Source organism: Falco punctatus (genome assembly GCF_963210335.1).
Source record: "Falco punctatus genome assembly, chromosome: 8".
NCBI lineage: Eukaryota > Metazoa > Chordata > Aves > Falconiformes > Falconidae > Falco > Falco punctatus.
In genome coordinates, this window is record NC_137588.1 from 26,865,015 (window position 1) to 26,882,817 (window position 17,803).

Here is a 17,803-nt window from a genome sequence, read left to right on the forward strand (position 1 = left end):
AGGAAAATTCCCATTGGCCTCAATGGGGCGAGGACTTGGCTGAGGTGAAAGCGTGTTCAGATGGCCATGAGCTAACATCTGTAGGGAGCTACACAGTCTTGCCAACATTTTCAAAAGCAGCTACCAATTTCCAGCACTGAAATTTTGGGGAATCTGGTTTGAGACCTCTAGGCACCTCTGCTGAGACAGCTGAGAAACAGAGGGACTTAAAAACAACCTGCCACTTCCAGAACTACGAAAAGAAAAAGCACCACGCAGAAAAAGGCAGCTGCCTGAAGTTAAAAATACATCTTTATCCCTTTGAAGAGCCACAAAGTGTATCTGGGCTGCAGGATGGGATCGAGTCAGTAACACTCACTTAGCACGAGAGGGCCAGCCTGTATCACGGGGAGAACACACCATGCCAAGGACCACAGCCGCCCTCTCCAGCACTGCTCTCTCTCTGCACTTGCTTTCCTTTGACGACAGCTTGCCCAGGGCTTCACATGCATTTGCTTATCTGCCCGGGGTGTTTGCATAAGTGCTGATTAAGGTCCCAGACCCACAAAAGTTTCACCCAAGTGGCCTTCAACACCCTGCCTGGAGCCCTGCTATCCTCAGGTCCCGGCTGTTGGACTGGGCTTACATCTTCTTCCCACAGTGACTGCAACCTCTGCTGGCCCGCACGCTCCCTTTGAAGACATCAAAGGGCTTTGCATTCATTAATTACCCTGGAGAGAGATGTATTCATCTGTAAAAAAACAAAGGCATGAAAAAATTTAAGAGTGTTGCCCAAAGCTACGCAGGTAATCGATGAGCAAACCCAGGAGCCTGCGCTCCTGCCCTGGCACTGCAGAGGAGTGCACACACTTGGGGCTGCAGGAATGCAGCATCCAGGGAGTGATTTTTAACCCAGAGCAGTGTTGTCTGCCTCATCTAGCTTTTACTTTTAACTTCTTGTCGCTGCGTGTTCTACCGTTTCAGGATTGATTTAAGCGCCTGTTATGGGTTTTGCCTGCCACTTTTTATTTTAAGGAGCAGAGTTGCCTGTCCTCAGCTGCCAGGAACCCAGCACTTGTCCTCAGCCTGAGAGCAGACAGGGCCTTTAAACCTGACCTTTAACATGCACAACGGCCATGGCCAGAGAATTATTTGCAGGACGGTGGACAAGGAGCAGACAAACCTTGACTGCAGCCCCAGGGACTTCTGCCTCATCAGTCTGCAAAGCATTTCTAGGAGAGCCCTGGGCAAAGGTTCCTGTGCAATAGTTCTGGTGTGGATGTTGTTGACCTGGAGCTCGGATACCTCGAAAAATTTGCCAGCAGGGATTATACCAGCGTTGCAATTTCCTCACAACAGGAGTTGCCAAGAACAAAGTCCCCCCCAGGCCCTCTGGCCCATCCTACCCCAAAAAGGACCCCGGGTTTGCTGACTGCTGCTGCCAAACTGCATTGAGCCACGACACAGCATCTGTCAGCACTCAGCTGGCAGCGGAGGGGAAACGTGGGGGCACCGGCATGTGGTCTGGCCCCAGGCGTAATCAAGCTGGGCTGGATGCACCTCTCCAGGGGCAGATGAAAACAAAGCAGCTGCTCAAGTTTCACTCTTCACTTCGCACCAAAAACACCCAAAAAAACCGCGGCTAGGAAATGCCACAGGAGCACGACAATGGGTCAAGTAGGAGAGGGGGTAATGGGAGGGGAAAGAATGCAGAAGGGGTGTAGAGCAGAGAAGTCCCCTTGCCTCAGAACATCATCTCTCACAGAGGCCAACCGTGGATGCTCAGGGGAGGAGCATAAGAAAAGACACAATTACAGAGCAATCCCTCCCCAGCTCTTCTAGCCTTCTAGCGGTCACCAGTTCAGGAGCCAAAGGTTGCATCTAAACTGAGTTTAATAGCCACTGATGGGCCAAACTGGGGAGGAGTCATACATAATCCCTTTCTGGATTCAACTACAGGGACCCTCCCATACCTCTCCCTGGTCCCCCTGCCCCAGCCCACAGCCTGTTCTGCCTAGCCTCACTCAGTTCTGCACAGGCAACACGTGGATGTTTGAACACTTGATTTGGTTGCAAAGGACACACAGCCAGGGTGCCTCGGCAGCTCAGGGGTGACCATGCCACCCAGCTTTTAGGAAGGCTGGCAGGAAAGCTGGCCTCCCAGACCCCTCAGAGCCACGGGCTCCCATGGGAGACAGATGAAGATCAGCTTGGAGCGTCTCTCCACCTGCCAAGGAGCTCCTTCAGGGCAGGTTCTCCCGATCCTCTGCCTGCCTGCACTCTCCAGGGTTATTTCATCATGACAACTTGCTCAGTAACAGTGAGGCAATTTCATACCACAGCCAGAAAATTCCTGCATCAGTCTCCAAAAGCTTGTTTTACCCCTTGTGATAAGCTGTCCACAAAGCACTCTGAGATCCCCTGGGGTTGAGAGCCTTGGGGCTCTGCAAACACCCTTTATTTTTTCGTGAGATCTTTTCAGCCCATCTCTACCAGCAGGGAGGGCAGGACTAGGGAGGGAACGGCATGTTCTGGCCAGGGGTTGCTTAGCAAGCTCCTCTCCCTGCCCTGAGTGGCTGGCACGAGGGGTGATCCAAGGGGCACCCAGTGCCTTCCTTTGGCTCAGGCATCCTGCAGGAAATGCTTTATGCTCCTCCAAAGTGCCGGGGACATTGACTCAGGGCAGCACAGCTTTCAGCAGCCTGATTCACTCTCTTTTCTCTGCCCATTCCTGGTGGCTGGAGAGAGCAACTTTCCCTCCTCCAACCACCTAGGGTCCTGAGCCAGAGGAAAACCTCTTACTCACTGTATAGTGCCCTATGGGGCGCACCTGTGCCCCATCGCACACAAACTCCTCTGGCAACCTGGAGAAAGCACGGAAGCGATACTGAAATGGAGCTGATATCAGATGAGGGAAGAAGAGGGACTGACATGTCCCTTCCCCTGGGTTTTTCTTTAAACAGTTTTGGTGTTGGCTTTGGCTTTTTGGGGGGGTTGATTTTATTTATTTTTTTTTTAAATCATGTTTGTACACTGGTTTCCCAAGGATACAGGACTTGTGCAATAACACAGACTGCCTCTATGTGTTTCTGCATATGCGTGTGTTTGCATGACTGCCTGTCTCCCTATTAGTCCTCCTCCCCCTCCACCTCCCAATATATCTACAAACACGTCAGCAAATGCCAACTACATCTCAAAACAGGAACACAATTCTCAAAAATAGTAAGTTTCCAGCATTTCATGGAAATATGTGGCTGGGCTGAAAAGAGATAAAATAGCAGGGTTTGTTTTGTTAGCTTTCTTTCCAAACAATTTGACTGATGGGCCATGTAGCACCTCACCAGCCCACTTTGTGTAGACCCAGCAGAGGACAAACCACTGCTGGGGAAGGTCTGCTCCAGCCCTCCTCCTGCCAACAGCAAGCCTGCAAGAGTGGTTTGCAACATCCCGTTCCCTCCAGTGCCAGCTGTCCACTGCGTGCCAAGAATAAGGAAAAATGCTGTTCAGGTCCCTCAAAAATGCAGGGGAACACATCAAACCCCCTCATTTACCCAACTTCCATTTGCAATCCTAGTTTACTTTCACCTACTTCTTCCCCCAACTGTTGGGCTGCTGAGCATCCCAATGTGCATCTACAGCAGCGACTTGCATGGACTCACCTAAAAGCTGAGGCTGAGGAGCCACAGGGTCTCATCTTGGGGTTGGTAACAGTGATTTTGCATGTGTGCTTAACTTCAACATGTGTGAAGGCAGCTTGCTCAGGGGAAAGACCTTAACAAGTTTGGACGGTTTTCCCGAGTGAGGCTCTCCAAGCTCCCTGCCACCATAAAAGCATTGCCCCTTCTTAGTGAACCGCATCTCTTTCAGCAGCCCAACTGTGCCCTTTCAACACACTTCTCCAATTAGCCCTCCACAAAGCTGCAACCTTCCTAGCAGAACCAAATGAATTAACTTGAAAGCACTTCCAAGCTTAAATTAATTGCACCTCAGCTTCCCGATTTGACCTTGACCCCATCTGTAAAATCCCCAGAGCAGCTACGATTTGACCTTGACCCCATCCGTAAAATCCCCAGAGCAGCTACTACTTAGTCATTAGGGGCTTCTGCCTGACTAAAACAAGCTATTAACCTTCCCAGGCCAGGTCTCTGCCCTCCTTTCCTGGTCATTCAGATGCATCTGTGTGGTCTTCAGTACCCCAGCCACCCCAAAATACCTGCACTGACTTCTAGTATAAGCTTAGCTCTTAAATCCTCAGTTCCTATGAACTTCCAGAATGAAGTCAGACCACAAAACCACCTTGTTTCCTACACGTTTTACTAGTGTTTGAATTACCCCGATTTCCCCACTTCATGTTAGGACACACAGGCTCATCTCTAACCCTGAGTCCAAGCCAACTTTTGCATCCCACAGTCCAGACCATGCAAGCACAAAAGAGCTTTCCTTACCACAGCCTCTGTGAGGGTGCCTGCATGTTACTTACTATCTAGATTATCTCTTGTTTGGCATCGGGATGCTGCGCCTCTCTTTCCTGCAGGACAGCCAGAGGCTCGCAGAGTTACAGGAGCTGTGATTCTTTAAAAGGCTGACTCCCAGGTATGGTGCTTTGCAACCTGCCAGAAAGGGCTGATGATCTGATGGACACACAATCACAAACAAGAAACTCTTCTCTGAATTCACACTAAACACTTCTGCCTCATGTATTTTTGGAAAAAGTATAATATACAGGACCTGTTCAGACTCTTCTGCTATTTTAAGATGATAACCTTTCTAGGTGCAGGCAGTGACAAGCAAACACCAAGACAGACAGACTGTCAAAAATCAATTTGAACCTGCATGAAGGAAAGATATACTACTGAAGAAAGTGCCCACATCTGTCCATCAATGTCTTCAAACCCAGGTTATATGCCTTTTAGCTAGGGTGCTTTAGCTGAAGACATGTTGCTCCAAGGAGAGGTGACAGAGGGAAATTCTGTGGTCTTTATCATATAAGAAGCTAGGGCAGATAGTCTAGGCGTTGTTTCTGGCAAAGCCCTCCGCCTGTTCTGGCTCCTCGAGTATTGCTTAGCTCACCAGAAAGATGTACACTGGCTCTGGAAGCCCAAGTGTGCCCTTTGGTGCTTGTTCAGAACCCCCCCAAAATCAACGGCTGGTGGGGAAGCAGCTCTGGACAGGGCATGACCAGAGAAGCCTACAGCAGAGTACTTCTGCGTGCCTTCTGGGAAGGCTGCATGCAGAGCAGCCAAAGTCTGACCTTCTGCCCTGCAGAAAGGTGGAGAAGGTTCAAAATCAGGAGGAAAAAAATACTACAAGTAAAAAAGACTTAAAACCCCAAAAAGGTCAGAGCAGTGCCCCACCCCGCCTGCGAGAGCTGTCTCTCGCCTATCTCCGGTATTGCTCCACTCCCTTCTCAGCCACATTGGCTTCTTCAGTTATTATGACTATTGCATGCAAATGGAATGAACTTCAGTCATTTGTATTACCAGTTTTCAAATAACATCTCACTTTTCCACAGTCGATTTTCCAGACAGCAGCTCAGTCCAGGGCTCCCCTCACCACCCACCCAAATCTCATTGCACATTTCTTCAAAGTCTGCCTTTTTCAAAACTCACTCGCTATTATTACAGTAATTCCTTCCCACCTCCTCCTCAGAAACTGTGCCAGAGCCCACCTCAATGCCTGCTGAACCTGCTTTCCCCATGCAGACCCTTAGCCAAGCACCAGCCCTCAAAGCCAACCCTGCATCTGCTTTTTCCCCAGGAACCTGCATTCCCCAGGGACAAAGCACAAGCGCCTCAAAATAAAACCAGAGTACTGAACTGTAGGTGGAAAGAGGCAGTATCACCCACTGTAATTTAGTTGTGAGTCTCCTCTGTCCACCAGCACCTCCCAGTTGTCTACACAGATCACTCACAGACATTATTACCTATCCCTTCTTATGGGGGCTATTACCGAGTTGCCATATCCCACATTTAAGCCCCGAGTTGAGCTGTTCACAGATCACGGGTTTTTCTCATTTAATGTTCAAGCTAAACATCATTGCAGTTGTTTCAGGTTATGTCAAAACACTTTGTTCATCTGTCCTTGGGACAATATTTCATTCAGTTTTGCAGTCTCTTTGCTGGATTTCTTTAACCCTTGTTTTATGCTTCCCCCAGGTAAGGTAAGGGCAGAGCTCAATTTGAACCTTCATGTTAGAGTACACCATGAGAAGGGACTGTTCTTGCATGTGTGTTTATTATGCACACTTACTATTTCTCTTACTGTGTGCATTTACTGAAATAAGGCAACTGCCACTCACTTAGGCATGAAGTCTTTATTGATACAACACTGCTACTGAAATAAACAGTTTTGCTAAAATTCAGATTTGCAGATTTGTCCCACTGCTGAATGAAATGCACACATGCAGTAACGCCATGAAGGGCTGAGACTTATGGACAGGCTACCAGAAGGCGGCAATTTACTGCAGATTGGCTGATCTGTAGTAACTATTTGTGGCATACTATGACCATGCATATGCAAGTAATGCAAGTTACCTGTATGGTCCTTCAGCGACTTCCAGCCTCCAGAGCCTACAGCATGACCAGATCAAAGTCACTTGGCCTTAAAAGGGGAAGTTTCCTCCCACACAGGTGGGAGGGAAGCAGTGCAAGGCAGCCTGCTGCTTCGCTCTGCTGTCATTGCTTTGGTCTCTTGCCTTTATAGAAAAAGGGGCTGGATCTCACTTTGTTTGCAAACGACTGTATTTTGGGCCACCCATGAAGCTGCCCAAGCTCCAACCTCAGGAGTATGCAGACTCCCACTGAGCAAAAGGCAGGAAGAAAGAGTCATAAAACTGTGGTACAGGAAGGAAGAAAAGAAAGGGGAACATCAGTCAGCTGCATTCCCAAGGAGGAGGAAGGCATTACAAAACCTAAAAACCAGACCACCACAAAACACAGAGATGGAGACAGATGTGATAAGCCAGCTGAACCACTGGAAGGGAAGCTTGACTGTGTGACAGTCAGCTTGCTGTTTGAACAGCTCCAGAAAACATTTCACATACATCCAGCCAGCACACTCGGCACCAAATGCCCTGGTGTGTTTGCTGTGCACCTGATCTACACAGCACCCTTTTCCTGGTTGGAGGGTCTGGCTACCACCTAAAGGCTTGGAAGACACGTGGAGGCGGTCCCCAAGTTAGAGTAAACCATCCATGTCTGTGTTAAGCCAAATTGTTAGAACACTGAGCTTCTGCAAGAAAATGCCAGGGAATCCCCTGGCTTCAAGAAGGATTGGCGTTAACATAAAGAGTTTACCCCAAAGCACTGGGCAGCTTCAGCTGGCTTGTGACATGCTGGTGTTTAAGTCCTTCTCCAAACCAACTCTGCACATGGTCTAAACCTGGTCCAGTCGAGCCTCCCCAGGCAAAATTCAGCCGGTTGCTCTGCAGGCAAGTATTACTCACGCTGTAAGTTGCAGGTATTGTACAGCATGCGAATAACAGGTTTTACCTGGCCTTTATCCATCTGCTTACAGCCAAAAGCATCTCACTGCTTTCTGCTGCACTTTTGAACACCCAAATTTTCAAAATGGTATGTGGCAGTTATTTAAGGGCATGTAACTCCCCAGTTATAGGGTCCGGGGAAGGAACACACCAAGGTAGCCACTACAACCTCCTGGGAGCATCAAGGTGGGAGGCTGTCACTAGATAAATTGCCCTGGGATGCTGTAACCAATCCACCCTCATTGCTCTCAAACAGGCCACCACAACTGAAAAGCACCGTAAGCACAGCCATCCTAGGGGCAAAGGAAGGAGCTGAGGAGACAGTGGGAAGCATCAGCCCTGAGCACCCACATACTCTCTGAGGGCCTTCAAAGGCCCCAGAACAAAAGCACTGCTGTGCCATTCCCCATCGGGAAGCAATGGGCATACAGACCCGTCTCCACTGCGCTCTGTCCATAAACTCCAGTTCTTCAGAGCCACTGTTGCCACATCTGTTAGCGCTTTAAAGCACGTACATCTGGCTTAATTGAGCACTTGACTTTACTACTGCTTTATCTCCATTTTCTGAACAGGCCTTGGGGAGACAGTTTTGCGCGGTTCGGGTTTCATTTTCTTCTTCCTTTGAAAAATTTTTCCACTGAAATTCCACCTGAAGCAGGATCAAAAGCCCCTGTGACAGTTGCTTGCACACTGGAGACTGCTTTTACAAAAGTCTCCCCTCTAGACAATAAGCCCCAACCTAAATATTCTGGTTTATGTGCTCCAAAGCTGCAGAGCCTTGACACACCAATCCTCCCCTCCCACTCTGCCTCTGTCCCCCCGGAAAAAAAATAAAAAAAATCAGAGTTACTGGCAGAAGGTGTCACAGTACATGCCAGGGAGAAAAGAAAGAAATTAAAAGGATCTTGCTGCCCCTGCAGTCTCTGAAACTTTGCCTCTGCCAAGTTACAACAAACAGGAAAAGCAGAATCAAAACACAGCTCCCACGTCCCCCTCCATCCACCCAGCACAGGCTGCACCAGTGCCAGCTACCACTCACAATCACACTGCAAGCCTCCTCTAACACATCCTTCCAGGTGGCCTGAACAACAGAAAAGGCCAGCTCAGGAAAGCTGCATCCGATGCACAGCACACACTTGAATTCCCTTCCAGGAAGCTCAAAGGTCCTCCACTCCCCCAGACAGAGAAAGTTACCTGCAAGTCCCTTTGCCAGCTCCTGCGCTGGAATATGCTTGTGTTTCACTGTGAAAAGAGAAGCCGAGCACACAGTAGCTGGAAACAGAGAGGAGTACTGGCTGCAAAATTGGCTGTTTGCCCCCGAGTGCCTCCCAGCCATTGGGAGAACAACAGGACCAGTCCCTCCTGTGGGAAGCAGCTGGGGTACCATTGCTGGGCTGCAGCATACTCCCAGGGACCTGTACCCAGCATCTTTCAGGCCATGATCTGGCATGAGCAAGTACCAGCAGCGTCTCCGAAACCTGGCTTTAAAACACTGCCCTGGACAGTATTTCCCTCACTGCAGACTGAGGCTGGAACCACTCAGCAGGTAGCCTGGCTTTCACCAAGCACCAAGTGCACAGCAGATGCATTATGCTAGTGGATGCTAACACAGGCTGCAACCCACACATGCAGCTCAGGAGCTTTATGCCTCCTAAAAGCAGGATGACCTGCTGAAACCAGGACTACTGCGGCTTCAGACTAAGTGGCTAGAGGAAAAGCGATGACTGACCACACCACCACACATCACGGCTGCAATGCAGCAATCCTCATAACCCATTTCAGACACTCAGAAGCAAGCTCCTCAGTTATACTGCTTACTTTGCAAGCCCGTCAGGTATGTTCCTCAGCTCCACCAGTCATCTTCCCAAACCTGCTGCCCTGACTGTCAGCTACATGTTCTCCCGCCCCCCACTCACAAGGCAGTCCTGTTCAGCCAGCATCACACCTTGTAAGCTCTGGCTTTCAACTTTTCCAAAGGAAACAGGTGTCGATGCCCTGCCTGTCCCCCTTCCTATGAGAGTAAGATACCCAAAGCATTGTCAGCTTTCCCAGTGCTGTGTTCCAGTTTGATTTCATGCTACAGTGTTGAGTCCAACTATCTTTTATACCTACTGCCTGATATCTTTTCTCAGATGTCTAAACACAAAACCCACCCTTGAGGTGAGCAAAAAGCCAGGCGTACTAGCCGCAGCTGAATGAGCTCCCCTGGTCCCTCCTGCCCCAGTCCAACGAGACTTCAAGTCCAGTAGAAGAAACATCTGAATAGTGAAGTGGAAGAGAGTCAAAATGTAATTAAGTTCTGTACTTCCTATCCCAAAATGTTAGTGGGTGCTGTTGTGGGTTTGAGAGTTAATCAGGCACTCTTGTTTCACTGGAGAGCAAAACAGTGCCGTATTTAACAAGGCTGCTCTCCTGGATTCCTTGGGAGGAAGGCAGTAAGCAAATCACAATTTCTAAACCTCTCCCTGTCTTTCCTTCCTCCAGCAAGGTTCACATGCACAAAGCAGAGACATCTTTCATATCAAAAAAATCCCTCTTTAGATTTTCCAACCAAACCCACCTGGGCTTTACCGATGGGAAGACCAACCCAAGTCATCCTCACAAGGACACCCCACCTTCCAAAGTTGAGGAAGGCAGAGAATTTAGGTACTGCCGTACCCTTGTTAATCCCTCTTCAACTGAGGGCCACGGAGAGGGGACAGTAGAGGGCATCTGCAGCAATGCCTGGCAGGGAGGGAGGGAGCGGGCTATGGCAGCTCCTTGCACAGAGACCAAACCAGTCACGAGTCCAAAACACAAGCTGACCTTGACACAGAGGCTCATCCACACAGAGGCTGAGGGAGGAGCAGAGCAGACCTGTCCAGCTGCACACATCTTGAGGCCCCAGCACATGACTCTTCTTCATGTCTCCCTGCCAAAGCGCCAGTGTGCTCCTCCAGCACTAGGCTGCAATCTCTGTGATCCCCAAGCAGCTACAGCTGTCGTCAGCAGCAGATGTTAGGAGGAGCGTAACGACCGATCTTTGCTTCTGCTTCTGGAAACCAGTGGCATAGGGACTTTCTGAGCCAGAGGCTGCACATGGATCTTCATATTTCATAACTAGTCATCCCTCTATGAATTTCTATACTTCCTTTTAGAAGCCATTTATATCAAGGACATTTCCAACTTCCTACATCAATGACTACCATCATTTAATTGTGTTACCTGCTCCCCCAGACGTGCTGCTTGACTTTTTAATGGGATGCCAAATTAAGCTGAAAAATAGTGATCTTCTCATTTCTCCCCTCTCATTCATAATTTCATAGCTCTCCATCTCAGCCCACTGGAACAAGTCAGCAGAAAGACCTAAACGCCAAAGCGCAGGTCTTCATATGCTGTTGAGACAGGGTTTGAAGACCCCTTAATCAAGGAGTAACCTTCAGAAAACAACACGCACCTGCTGTGTGCCATGCACACCTCCATCACACCTCTGAAATCAACTGCAGCCCTCACAAGGGGCTGGGAGCCAGGACACCTCTCCTTTAAAGAGAAAGAAAAATGCCCAGCCTTTTCACAAATACAGAAGGCCTTGGCACAAGCTGAGGGCACAGGAACAAAGCCAAAGCACATGGAAAACAGCAGCAGCAGCAGCTCTTACTGCTGCCTGTCTAACTGGAGAGCTGGGGTGCCATCCTGGAGCGAGGGATTCATTGCAAGCTCCTGACAAGCCGTGCAGGGTGCCCCAACACAGGCAGAGCCCCCTCCAGTGCCACCCCTTTTGCTGCCCCAACGGCCCCAGCCCCTTCGCACTCACTTCGGTCACATGCTGCTCTTCCTCAAAAGCCTGCAAAGCATGTTGGCTGAGCCCCAATGAAAGCACCTTCTAATGGGATTTTTCAGGTTTCAAGGATATCAGTGTCTGGCACAGGCTGAAGTAATTAAGAGGATGTCCAACAGACAATCTGGCATTGATTAACCAGCTATTTACCACTGAACATTACAAGTCCTACTCTAAAACTCTACACCAGAACACTTGCTTTTTCCTAATTGTTTTCTCCTTTGCCCCATCCCTGCCTTTCACAAAGGCCCAGCTGTGGCCTCTCACACTGCTCCCTCAGCCTCACCGTGCTTTGCCTTGCTAAATAAACCATGACGGTGTCGACTGGGCTAAAGCTGGAAGGCTTGCTGAGGGTTAAAGGGAAAAGTGTGTTGCTCTTGGCAAACAGTTAAGCCCAGTTTTCACTGAACAGGCCTCAAGATGGACAGCCAGAGCCATATGTGCTTGCAATCATCATGTTTGCATTTGACTCTTCCTATTGAATACTAAGGTAAGAAAATCCTTGGGCTGATGTCATTTCTACTGGCCCCACTGGGCTGGTCCCTACACCACCACAGATCTGTTCATCATCAAGCTTTTCCAGACCAGAGACACCCCTAAAGCTACAACAGCTATGACTCCATCCTACATCACATAAAACATGTGCCTGGAGGAGCAGCAAACAGGCAGCTCGGGAGGGAGGGGTCTGTAGTCAGTAGCGAAGAGTTACTGGTGGCATTTAACACTTCACAGGAACTGTAATGCAAATTCTGCAGGGAGAGAGCTTCAAAGGCAGGATTTGTTACAGCAGGTGAGACAGCAGAATTGGTAGGTCCAGGTTCACTGGAGGCAGCTGGGTCCTCTGCCCCAGCAGAAGAGGATCACATGCAGTAGGCTGAGCAAGCCCCACAAAGTTTATCAGTGGGTCTCATCTTGCAACACCCCAACACACAAAGAATGGAAGATCAGTGGCTTTTTGACAGCAATTTATTGTCTCCATACACAGACCAGACTGCATAATGCACTGCACGGGCCACCTCTTCTAGACATGCCAAGTGAATTGTCAGAGTATTTCCACTTCTCTACATAAATATCACCAGCAGCTATGTCCTCCCCTCTCTTTGAAGGAGAAGCAGGAAGGTCCTTCCATTCCCAGGGAGCTCCGAAGGAGCAAAACGCACCCAGCACCTCCAGTGTTTGGGTCCTCCCCAGCAAAGCTGTACCACCTCTGCTCCCAGTGCCCCCACAGCAGCATGGGAGATGCAGAGAAAGACTAAACACCGGTGGAGCAACACTCTGCCTCTTTGGAGGTCTGCAGAATACTATGTAAATTGATGGGGCAGCATAAATATTTATTATTAAGTAAGTGTAAGAGAAGAGGAGAATGGAAACTGCTAATCAATAATGAAAAGCAAAAGCAAATAAAACCTGTTGAGAAACTTCCCCACAAGGTTCTTACTCATTCCTGGAGTACAACTGTAATGGAGCACCACAGAAGAAAGCAGGATAAATTGCTCAGATAAGATATTAGAAAGGAAAAAAAGCAGCCAGGGAAAATTTTACTTCACCTACAGTTAAGAATATGAAGACCAAAAAGGAATTAAAGAATCTTGTAAATACTCAACTGTTACTGAGATGAAGACTATTTACTGGATGAAGCAAACATGGACAATCCAAATAATTAGCCACTAGCACAGTTACAAAAGGATTGTGAATAGCATCTCCTGTTGTGAGTGATTTTGAAGTCAAATGTGAATGGTTTTTGTAGCGCTGTAGTCAAAACAGCAGGTCACACAGCAAAAATCTGTGGTCTAAACTGGACCAGGAGGCAGGTTTGAGGACAGAACACCACCCTTCTGGCCTTAGAGCTGTGATAAATGAACCTGGGAGCATCAGAGATGGATGCACCTAGGAGAAGACCTGATATCACGTGGGCTTACCCCTAAACCAAGTGCCTCCGCCAAAGAAAAGGGCAGTGCTCTGATCAGACCTGCTACTGTGCAGCTGGTGAGCGTAGGACAGAGGTCTTCAGATGATGATTCCTTACAAAAGCAGCCTTGATCAGCTGCCACGACTAATGAGGTTAGCATAAATCCTTAAATCAGATGGGAAACAAGGCAGCGTTGACACAACGAAGCAGCCCCAGAGACGGACAAAGGAACAAACTCTTAATAGAGCATCAGGTGGTGGAAAATGTGAGAAGTCATGGGAGAAGTCATCCAGACAAATTAACTGGAAAATGGCAGAAGGCTGATGAATATTTGGCACCAAAACAGCCATCAGCTTCCCTGGGATGTTCCCAGAATGAAACTGTAGAATGAGCCATAAATAGTCTGAAGTGCATCTTGCTCCTCTGCCCCAAAGGCAGTATGGCCATGCTGGAGGAGGTCGGAGGTTGGGAGAAGCAAATGCCTAAAATCCAACCCTCACTGAGTCACAGGAATAAATCAGTCACAGCAGTTTACAAAGGACCACTGTAAGCTGGGGAAGAGCCTTCTGGAGATCTTAAAGGCACGTGATGCTTCTCAATTTCTCAGCTGCCAGCTTTTGTTTCATTTGCAATTAAAGCGTCAAAGATGCCAGCTATCCTTTTCCCTGTTTCTGTTGGGGCTGCTGGCCTCAGACAACATACCTGATACCTCCTCTTGAGTAACCAATTCTCTGTCAAGGGCTTCCTAACTTTACCATATTATCTAATTACTGGCATTGTACAAGGGCTTTGTTTTAAAGTCTTCCCCCATATCCCCATTGCAAATATTCCCTTTCTGAGCACTTGCCATTTCTCCATTCCCCAAATCCCCTTTCATTGAAAGTTTAAGGTCACAAAGTACAGATTTCCTCATTTCAGTTCCCCCCAAAGCTGAAGTCATTTGACTTGGCTGCAGGGCAAACTCAAGAGCCTAAAGAAAACAAACACACAGGATGCTTCTGTTACCCTGAAATGCTGAGCAATAAAATCTCATAAATAAATAAATACATCGAAAACTGCCTTAGGTCAGAGTATGTCATGCTGCTTAGTTTGCTACAATTAAAAATAAAATCTATTTTAAAAAAAGAAAACAGACAGGCAGACTGGGGTCCTGCACCTAGAGAACAGTATTAACAAAGACAGCAAAAAATCTCTACATCTCCATTCCCTTTGAAAATTCACTATAGTAGCTTACTGTGAAACAGGAACACTGCTTTAGCCTAGATCCAACTGCACTTTGAACAGACCCCAAGTTCTGAGAACACAATTTTATTCTCAATTTGGTGGATAAATACTGATTTTTAACAACCACCCTCCCATGACAAAACTTCCCCTTTGCCATACTGAAGGAACATTAGCATTGCGAGGTCAGTGTTATTTCCCTGTGCGCTGACAAAACCTGCTGGGCCTGTGAACAGAACTAAAAAGAAATTTTTAAATTCTTGTTTAAGGAAAAAAATAAATCCTCCCTAGGATTAGTGCAAGGGCCTCCTGAGCCACTCGACATGGGACTTTAATTCAGCCACATCACACCGGTTTTCCTTGGGAGCAGAAGAGCATGTGCTCTGCCCTCAAGGTTTCACCTGGAAAAGATGCCCTAGAAGGACAGTACTCCAGCCAGCAGAAGATGCTGTGTTTTCTAGACAGGATATTATTAGGGCTGAGTTATGGTATGCTGTTCTCATGCCAGCACCCTTCTCCAGCTCAGGCTGCTCCTTCCCCTCCCTGTTTTTGTTTCCTTCCTGTATCTCACTGGAGCAGCCAAGTCCTCCCCTGCCCAGCCCTCCCCATAGCACATGCTCCCACTCCCCTGGAGCTGGTCCCTGCACCTGTGCCTGCCCACATCCATTCCATTTTTTTTCCAGCTCATGACTGTGGCCAAGGGGTTGCCAGCTGCTTTCACAGGGTTTAATGCTTCCTTCCCTGTGGGACACCTCTCGCTGGACATCGGGCAGTTTTTGCAAAGCAGGACCTCAGTAGCAGTCCACCCTCACCCTGGGACTTTCTTAGCTGTCCAGTGACAGATTTTGCTAGCAAAAGCCCCGTTCAGCAAGTTTTCCAACCTGATCTTTTACTACCCATTCCAGCACTCTGTGACCTTCTGTTTTAACCCATTCCTGATGCTGTCACCCCTCCACACACATCACTTATCCTAAAGAGTTTTCCTGAGCTTTCTCTCCATGACAATGAACCTAACTCAGCACAATCATGAGTATTCAAGACCTTCACACCTATGGTTTCCACCAGGGCCATCACTGCAAACCCACAGCCAGGTATACCTCACTTCTTACCCCTGGTGTCCTCTGCAGCCAGATCCTACAACCCACACACAAGCATCTGTCACTCCCTCACCGATCCTCAAACTGAGTCCCTCTGTCCCTATTTTAAAGAATATTTTCTCACATGCGTTTGTATCTACTGCTCTATGGGAGACCACACAGACCGGATAACTGATTTTTCAGAAAAGTGCAGTATATCGGACAAAACTATCAGCTCAGCCTGGCATGATCCACCTTCGCTTCATCTGCTTGGCGTTTACCCTCAAGTCATTTATTACTCTGTTCTCCAGCTCTGCCAGTGTTGTCCACGGCCAAGGCTGGATTAATGTTATATATCTGAATCACTCCTCCACCACCTCTGGTGATTGAAATACTGGTTCCCCGTTTCCTACTTCCCACCATGACCTAAAAATCTTTATACATGACACAGTGATTTTTTGTTTTGGTTTGGTTTTTTTGTCCTGGTCCCTTCAGAAACTGAGGCAAATGCTCCTGGCTTCTGCTCTCTGACAGATTTCAGTCACTTTGATGTTTAGACTTTTGGGTTTTCCCCTCAGTTTTCAAGGTTTTCATGTTCTTATCCCCTCTAACTGGACTGAACACTGAAGCAAAGTTTGGTTAATAATGGAGCCATACCTAGATCATCTTTAATCTCCAGTTGGTCCTCACTGCACAGCGGCTTCAAGTCTCTTTTTATTTATATAGCTGAGAAACCTGTTGCTATTTGTTTTAATTTCCTTTGCCAGGCCTAACGCAGCTTGACTTTTGGCAATTCTCATTTTATCCCTACCCCTCCTGACCTCTAAGACATTCCTTTTTTGCCGATTAGTCCTTTTTTCCATTCCTTACAGACTCTCCGTTTAATCCCAACTATCCTTTTTAAGGTGGCTATTCACTAGCTTCAGCAAGGAGCCCTTTCCTGCCATGTTTTCCTCCTTTGTTTGGGATCCCTGGTCCAGACAGTTTCTGCATCCCTGAATTAGAGAGGCTCTGCACTCAGGTTCTCATGTGTCTCTGCCCAGATGACTTTACCCACCAGGTTTTTTAATTTTTCAGTTTGTCCTTTCAAAGACAAGTATGCTAGTTCCAGACCTACTTTTGTTTAGGATTCCATTTAATTCAAAAGGAATCCATTTTATGAGCACTAAGTCCAAGATTCCTCTGTACAACCAGGCCCTCCTGTAACATCAACACTAGTTACTAAAACAAAACCTAAAATAGCACCTCCATTTGCTGGTACTGCTACTATTTAATGAAAAAAATCTGGGCTATCACATCCAGGAATATCTATGTTTTACCTTATTAATGTAACGTGTTTGCCAACGTGTATTCCTAGATATTAAGATACATTCCTAAGTTCCCACAACAATATTATTTTCGTAACATTTATCTTTCTAATAACAGTACAGAGAGATCTGTCCACATAACCCCTGCCACCCCTCATTTCACAGTCTGTGGCTCTATCTATCCTCCCATGGCTATTTCCCAAGGTACTTAGATGAACTGCAGTCTTCTAAGGTATTTTGTGAATATCGTCAAAGTGGTCTTATCACCAGGTTGTCTCTCAAAACAAGCAGTCCATCACAGGAAAAAACATATCAGCTCAGACCACAGGTCCAAACAGCCTCATCTCCTACGGCAGAGAAAAGTAGATGGAGATCGATGACTGTTTGAGGGGATTTTAACCCCCAGTAACTTCCCCAGTCTCCCTTCTACACTCAGAAATTTTGAGTATTCATAGCATTCCTCTGGAAAAGTAATCCAACAACTCAGCTACTGATGCTATGAAAGGGCACATCCCTTTATTTGGGCAGTTTCTGATCTCTCAGCTGTGATCCTCAAAGTGGCCCATAAGAAACCCTGAAGCTTGGAAACAAGCAGTTGTAACTGCTAAATACTAGAAATCTTGGTTTCAACAGGGAGATTGGCTTTATTGCTTGCTGTAGCTGTCCTGCCTCTTCCCAGCTAATCCCATGTTCAACAGATGGTAGGTTCTCTCTTTCTTCCCCATAGGACTCAATTTCCTTAATTTCCTTTTTTTTTTTTTTTTTTTTTTTTGCTAACACCTCTCTTACATGCAGGTATTAACTAACTTTCTCTCCAACAACCTACCTCATTAAACTTGTAGTATTTGCTCTCAAACTAAATATAGCTTTGAAGACTGCCATCTCTGTTCCAGACTTCAACTAATGTACCTGAAAGCTTGGCCACCAGCTGAACAAGAGAGGTTACCTGGTTACCTGCCCCCACAAAGCTTGCCTTGTCTCTGTCTTTAGGCTACTACAGCTAGGACAACA

At 47.5% G+C, this 17,803-nt stretch overlaps 1 protein-coding gene across 4 annotated transcripts in view; it reads right to left on the reverse strand.

Moving 5' to 3' along the window:
* The window catches only part of IGFBP2 (insulin like growth factor binding protein 2), an 80,208-nt gene that overhangs the window by 9,207 nt on the left and 53,198 nt on the right, over positions 1-17,803 (reverse strand). Inside the window, exon 1 of one of the 4 annotated variants that reach the window (XM_080398754.1) lies at positions 10,268-17,515. The exons of the other annotated variants lie outside the window; for them this stretch is intronic. Within the exon in view, the coding sequence (XP_080254880.1) occupies positions 10,268-10,367 (100 nt within the window). The 5' untranslated portion in view covers positions 10,368-17,515. Of the gene's footprint in view, positions 1-10,267; positions 17,516-17,803 lie in introns of those variants that run through there. 4 annotated transcript variants of the gene reach the window in all.